Source organism: Cololabis saira, chromosome 13 (assembly GCF_033807715.1).
Source record: "Cololabis saira isolate AMF1-May2022 chromosome 13, fColSai1.1, whole genome shotgun sequence".
NCBI classification, from domain to species: Eukaryota; Metazoa; Chordata; class Actinopteri; order Beloniformes; family Belonidae; genus Cololabis; species Cololabis saira.
In genome coordinates, this window is record NC_084599.1 from 38,738,418 (window position 1) to 38,746,203 (window position 7,786).

General features: G+C 40.0%; 1 protein-coding gene across 1 annotated transcript; it reads left to right on the plus strand.

Moving 5' to 3' along the window:
* Positions 1-312: 312 nt before the first annotated feature.
* On the plus strand, positions 313-4,458 carry LOC133458802 (cocaine- and amphetamine-regulated transcript protein-like). Its single transcript, XM_061739004.1, has 3 exons — positions 313-458; positions 1,887-1,970; positions 4,351-4,458. Exons 1-3 carry the CDS (start codon positions 330-332, stop codon positions 4,456-4,458), a joined length of 321 nt encoding a protein of 106 aa, XP_061594988.1. The 5' UTR covers positions 313-329.
* Positions 4,459-7,786: the final 3,328 nt, after the last annotated feature.

Genomic DNA, 7,786 nt, shown 5'->3' on the forward strand with positions numbered 1-7,786 from the left:
CATCCGGTCTCGGAGACGGCGAGGGGAACTTCTGTCCTAACGGGGGACGGCAGCAGTTCTAGGGGACCTGATTGGTTCAGTGGGTTCGGAGACGTGCGTCCACCTCTGCCGTCGGGGGGGAGCCGCTGCCGTCACGTCCTGTTTGAAGGGGCAGAGGTTCTTCCGTCCACCGACCTCCAGGGTCAGCGTCCTGATTGGTGTAAATATTGTCCCAGTGACATCAGAGCGGCTCATATAAACCCTCCTGGTGGCGGAGCAGACATCCAGGGCAGCAGCTCAGTGCTCAGCCTCCTTCAGCCGCCGCCGCCGGGTCCCAGTCGTCCAGCACCATGGTCAGCGGGCCGGTCCTGCTCCTGGGCGCCACCTGCTGGCTGCTGGTGGCTCTGGGGAGATGCCAAGGTCAGCTGGAGGAACCGCCTCAATACGACGCCATCAACACGCCGGAGGAGAAGGAGCTGGTGAGTTTCTGCTTTTACCTGACAAGGACTAGATGAGTTTCCAGGACTGTCTCAGAAAATTAAAATATTGTGATTTTCTGTAATGCAAAAAACAAAAATGTCATACATTCTGGATTCATTACAAATCAACTGAAATATTGCAAGACTTTTATTATTTTAATATTGCTGATCATGGTTTACAGTTTAAGAAAACTCAAATATCCTATCTCAAAAAATTAGAATATTCTGGGAATCTTAATCTTAAACTGTAAGCCATAATCAGCAATATTAAAATAATAAAAGGCTTGCAATATTTCAGTTGATTTGTAATGAATCCAGAATGTATGACATTTTTGTTTTTTTAATTGCATTACCGAAAATAAAGAACTTTATCACAATATTCTAATTTTCTGAGACAGTCCTGTAGTCCTGTAGAGAGATGTGTTTTATAATCAGACCAAAGAGACACAAGCTGGAAGGGTAAAAAACTCTGTCATTTCTGAACTCAGTATATTTTATTATTTGAAATACTTTTACTGTTTTTTTCTGCTTTCTCCTACATCTTTTTCCTTAAATTTTTTTTTGTTAAATTGAATTTGTGAAAATTTTCTTCAGTCATATATTGTACTGCTTTTTTTTCCTCTATTCAAGACATACATTTCTTTTTCTTTTTTAATTTCCCACAATTTTTTTATGTATTTTATTTAAATTACTTGGTTTTTCTGAATGACACTATGTTCAGTTTCTTTAAAAAGTGAGATATTCTGCTCATTACTTCTGAATTTAAGACGTATGTTTTGAAGTTTCCAGACCTTCATTGATGACAGCAAACACGTTTTCAGGTTGAGACGTCTATAAGTCGTATCGATGCTCTTAAAGGGCAACAATATGATTTATGATATTAATAATTATCTTATGTTTGTTATTCTGGAAGAGCTTGTTTTCATTAATTGTGTTCCCCTCATCAGAATGTATCTGATTAATTAAGGAAGAACTTAAATATAAATGAAAATGTTTTATACTTCTGAAGTGAAGTAAGACGGGGACCAGAGACGTCGGTCTCCTACCTGAGAGGTTTGTGATGGAAGTTTCCAGTGTCTCAGTTCAGCCTGATTTAGGGGAAGGGCAGACTTCTTATCCGTCGTACGTACAGGACTGGTTTTATTAGATGACCTGGAACCGTTACGGAGGTCATGTGATCATTCCAGTCCCGTGTGGAAGAACATCTCTGCGGTTTACGAGAATCCTTTTAAAAGGTTTTAAAGGGTACTCTAAATTTTAGGACTCGTAGAACACGAACAACAATGAAAAGTTAACCAGTTTAAAAACAAATATAAAAGCATGATTTTCACAAGATACAAGAGGAAGGGGGGAAGGGGGGAAGGGGGGAAGGCGGGGCGGGCGGTTTGCTGTTCACGTCACTGAAACAGCGTTTTCTCTCTCCGGCAGATTGAAGCTCTGCAGGAAGTTCTGCAGAAGCTGCAGAACAAAGAGCTGCCGGCGTCGGAGAAGAAGCTCGGCCTGCTCCCTCCTGTAAGCATGTTGGTGTCAGCAGAGTTCTGCTGCCGACCCGCGGACCCCACACACCCCACACACACACCACACACCCCACACACACCCCAGACGCCACACACAGCCCACAACTAGTGTTGTTTTTGTCAGCCTGTTTCAATTTTAGTTTTAGTCTAGTCTTTAGGTCAAGCTATCATTTTAGTTTTTATTAGTTTAGTCACATTCATTCCCCTTTTAGTCGTGTGAAGTTTTAGTCGACTAAAAGTCTGAGCATTTTAGTCTTATTTTAGTCAGAATTGTCCATTTTAGTCTAGTTTTAGTCAAGGATTGTATTTAGCCAAACCGATTTTACAATTCAAACATCCATCCATCCATTATCTATACCCGCTATATCCTTTGCAGGGTCACGGGGGTCTGCTGGAGCCTATCCCAGCTCATTTCAGGTGAAAGGCAGGGGTTACACCCTGGACAAGTCAGCAGTCCATCACAGGGCCACATATAAACACAAAACCAGACACACTCCTTCTTCTGACATATCAATCACTGCATTCAACTGCATTTAAATGCATTTATTTTCCCTCTAGTGGTCACGTAAATTACTGCATGTAAATGCATTTATTTGCCCTCTAGTGGTCACATAAATTACTGCATGTAAATGCATTTATTTGCCCTCTAGTGGTCACGTAAATTACTACATGTAAATGCATTTATTTTCCCTCTAGTGGTCACGTAAATTACTGCATTTAAATGCATTTATTTGCCCTCTAGTGGACATATCAATTACTGCATTCAACTGCATTTAAATGCATTTATTTGCCCTCTAGTGGTCACGTAAATTACTGCATGTAAACGCATTTATTTGCCCTCTAGTGGTCACGTAAATTACTGCATGTAAATGCATTTTTTTGCCCTCTAGTGGTCACGTAAATTACTGCATGTAAATGCATTTATTTGCCCTCTAGTGGTCACGTAAATTACTACATGTAAATGCATTTATTTGCCCTCTAGTGGTCACGTAAATTACTGCATTTAAATGCATTTATTTGCCCTCTAGTGGACATATCAATTACTGCATTCAACTGCATTTAAATGCATTTATTTGCCCTCTAGTGGTCACGTAAATTACTGCATGTAAATGCATTTATTTGCCCTCTAGTGGTCACGTAAATTACTGCATGTAAATGCATTTATTTGCCCTCTAGTGGTCACGTAAATTACTGCATGTAAATGCATTTATTTGCCCTCTAGTGGTCACGTAAATTACTGCATGTAAATGCATTTATTTGCCCTCTAGTGGTCACGTAAATTACTACATGTAAATACATTTATTTGCCCTCTAGTGGAAATATCAATTACTGCATTCAACTGCATTTAAATGCATTTGAATTTTAGTTGGTTAGTTAGTTAATATTTATTTCGGTCAATCACAAACATAAAAATCAACAAACAAGTTAACACAGGTTTTTCCCTGGTCAACATTGTGATTATTTTGACCGAAAAGGTCTGGGCTTGAAGCATAAAGCTTATCTTGCCCACCTTTTAACAGAATAGAATATACAAAAAGAACAAATGAAGTATCATACGTCGACACAAAATAATAATAATAGTAATAATAACAATAATGACGATGATGATAATAATAATGATAGCTCTGAAAACAGAAAGTGAAAAGATGCTAAAGAAACCGACAAAAACACACCTACGGGCAATTTAGAATCACCAATTAACCTAATATGCATGTTTTTGGACTGTGGGAGGAAGCCGGAGTACCCGGAGAAAAAACCCACGCAAGCACGGGGAGAACATGCAAACTCCACACAGAAAGACCCTGTACATATTTATTTTTCCACATTTCTCTCCGTCTTTTTCGAAGACACATTGGGTTTTCTTTTCCACTTCTATGTAGGAAAGTGTATCCAAAGATGGTTCTTCTTCTTCTCCATCCCGAGAACAGATCCCTGCGTTTCTCCATGTAACTTTGTTTTTAATTGACGTGAACCTAGAGCTCTGCGTTAACGGCATCAGCCTCTAACTCTGCAGCTGCATCTTCTGGATCTGATTCCCCACGGCAGTTTTTATTTTGTAATCTACATTTTAGTCTGGTTTTTACTCATCTACGATATTGCATTATATTTTTAATTATCGTTATCGTCACATGACCAGCATTTTCGTTGCGTCTCGTTTTCCTCAGGTGATAAAGGTTCGTTGACGACGATATTTAGTCATAATTTTTTGTTGACGAAAGCAACTTTACCCACAACAAATGTTAATTAACGGGCAGAAGTCAAGGAAGCAACAGTTTTGATTGCAGGTAATGAGTGTGTGTGTGTGTGTGTGTGTGTGTGTGTGTGTGTGTGTGTGTGTGTGTGTGTGTGTGTGTGTGTGTGTGCGTGTGTGTCAGTGTGTTGCAGGGCAGCAGTGCGCGGTCCGTAAAGCGTCCAGGATCGGGAAGCTGTGTGGATGTCCCGGAGGAACTCTGTGTGACTTTGACGACCTCAAATGTCGGTAGAATCCAAACATCCTGTTGATCGACTGCAGAAAATAAAGTTTTTAAAAGCTCCGGCTGCTGCAGGTCTTCCTTCGGTCTCGTGGTCCGGACCCCTGGACCTGGTGGTCCGGACCTCCGGAGCCCTCAGTCTGAAGCTGGAAATGTGTGAAAACTTCTACTCTGGTCAGGATCTCTGGCCTCGTACCCAAAATGTATCAATTTATTCTTAATGTTCTGATTTAATTTGAAAAAAGCTTCAAATGTTATTAACAGTAAACTGAAAGACCTTTAATTGACAGATTCAGATGCGTTTGAACTCTTCACTGCCGCTGAGGATCGTCCCGATCAATCAGGCGTCAGTGTTCCTGACGTCAGCCAATCAGAACCGCGTTTACAGTTTTAACTTTTGAGTTTGAGCGTCAAACAAGGTCCTCTACTAGCGTGTCCCTCCGACCACCAACAGCTGAGGAGCATGTATCTATATATATATATATATATATATATATATATATATATATATATATATATATATGAGGGTATGCATTGACGTTACTTCCTCACTGGACCACGCCTCCTTACTTGCACTGAGTGGCAAAAACGGCAACTAGTGGAGAAGACGGGATAACAGCCGGTTATGGGCTTAAATTAAAGGCAGTTGGACTTGACAGTGACCCGTACAGTTACCCCAAGAACCAGTGGTCCATGGACATTAATATTTGGTACAGTTACCAAGAACCAGTGGTCCATGGACAATAATAATTGGCCGGGGAAATACACGAAGCAAAGCTTGAAGGCATACAAATGTCTTGACGCTTGGTCCGACTTCAAGGCAGGATTTTGTGGTGAAATTAAAGTGATGACAAAACCAAACTTTATGATTTGACCGTTTAACGTTAGCTACCCAAAAATCCAATATTACCTGATACAAAATGGGAACCGCAAATCCATGTTTCGGTGCCTGGAATCCAGTTGTTTCTGCAAATTACAGTGATCCATTTGTCTCTCTTAAGCTTATTTTTCGGCAGTCTTTAAAACGATAACTCTGATTTCTCGCTAAATCTATGAGTACAGTCAATCGCACAACAGCTCTTTCCCATTTTAGATGTTTTCCAGTTGCTCAAACTGAAAGTTTACGCTGACACTCAGTCTTTCTGCCACTCAGTCTTTCTGCCACTCAGTCTTTCTGACACTCAGTCTTTCTGCCACTCAGTCTTTCTGCCACTTAGTCTTTCTGACACTCAGTGGGCGTAACCCGCTGTGAAGTCGCATCCGTGATGTCATGTGCATTCCCTCTATATATATAACATGTAGATGCCTCACTGAGCGCTGCATCACACGTCAACGCTACCGCCATCTTGGATGTGGCAAAAAGTGGAGCAACAGGAGAAGATTCCTCATTCATGATGTGTTTTTTCTGCAGGGGGCGCACATTCAATAAACACAGTCTGGAATTGACTATCAGCATTTTGTGTTGACGTCACAAGTCGTGTCTGTCTTCCCCAAACTGAGACTGTTCTTCAAGGTTTTTAACTTCTGCAAACATAGATTGCAGTTGTACAGCTGTTTAGATGTGTGTGAGAGAGAGAGTGTGTAAGCAATGATGGTAAACCGAATAAATTAACACTGACATCAGTGTGTAAAGAAATGAAAAGAACAACAATAAAGTTATAATAGTGATAATAAATCAAAGAAATATCCAATCCAATCCAATCCACTTTATTTATATAGCACATTTTAAAAAACAACAAGGTTACCAAAGTGCAGCACAATGAGTAAAGCAAGACATAATAAAATAGTAAAAACTAAAAACAGAGTAAAATAGATAAGAGCACATAAAAGCACGAAATAAAAACACACCAGACAGAAAAACAACCAGTGATTCAGAAACATAAAAGACAGGACAGAGACCACACAACTCTCATGCTGGATTAAAAAAGAATAAAAATACGTTTTAAAACGAGATTTAAAAATTTTGAGTGTGGGGGCCATTTTGATGTGGGGAGGAAGCTCGTTCTGATATCTGTAAAAGGCAGGTAAATATAAACATACAATGGATCAATTAATAAATCTAAAAGGCTTTTAATACTAAATGGAGTTAGTTAGATTATATACAGGAATTACATGGTATGAGAGAGGAATAATAATACAGGAGGAGGAAGAAGACTTAAAATGAAGAAAAAAGGCAAAACAAATGTGATAATCATATTTAATAAAATAATGAATAGAAATGTTGTCTTTGGTGCTCGTTTGATTTCCAAATATATTAGTTTTTGTGTGTGAATGGATCCATGACGACATAAGCTTCAAACACCTTTTGTAAAACACTTTAGGAAGTTCGGTCCGTTTGCCACATCCAATATGGCGGACGTGAGGACGTATCACAGTACCGGGTCAACCCGCTCCATGAGGCGGAACCGACCTGCAGGCCGTCAGGTGGAACCGGAAACGGGAGGTTGTTGGGACGACGGGCCTTTACTGGACTGAGCAGAGCGGGAGCTGATCACAGGCAACAGGTGTCTTCAGTTTATCCAGTATTTCACACTTGTTTTATCGTCTGACAATAGAAAGTGAGTGGAAATTAAACTTTGGGAATTCTGATTGATGGGAGAAGAAACTAGAGATTAATGACTTTTCATGTCGACTTAACCTCATTAATTTCAACGGAGTGAGATGCTCACAGAGCAATTACAAATTCCTGGAAATAATTCAGGGAAGAGTGGGAATCCTGGTGCCTCACTAGATGTAAAAACAATGCAGCCTAATATGTAAATCAGTAAATGCAACAGTTTAACGGGCCGTTATGCAGTAAATTCAACCGTCGGATTGATGTCAGTTGGTTTATAGTTTCTGTTGGTGATCAAAACAAAGTGAAGCAGACGGCAGCTTCAGCATTAAAACTGGTTTAATGTTTAAACTTCCCATTTCCATCACCTCCATCTCAGACCGGTACCAAAGTTGGGAGCAGATATCGGTTCATAAAACCTCCGTTAGTTGACTGGTTCAAACTTCAGACGAGTCATTAAAACCGAGAAAAAACAACCTTTGATATGAACTTTGGTCCCCAACGAAGGTTAAATCGCAGTAATCGTGTTTCAGATGTTTACAGATTTTTTTTAAACTTTATTTTTAAAGATTTGTATATTTTGGACATTACAACGAAAATGTAACAGTGACATAAAAGCAAAAGCAAAGCAAAACAAAAGAAAGAAAATTAACAAAAGTGCACAGATAGTAACAACAGGTCGGGTCAGTGAGCCACTCTGATATCAACAGCAAAGGGAAGCCACATGGCAGCGTTGGAAGTTCCTCCATCAAAAGTCCCAAACAAAAATCCTAGGCCATCAATTAC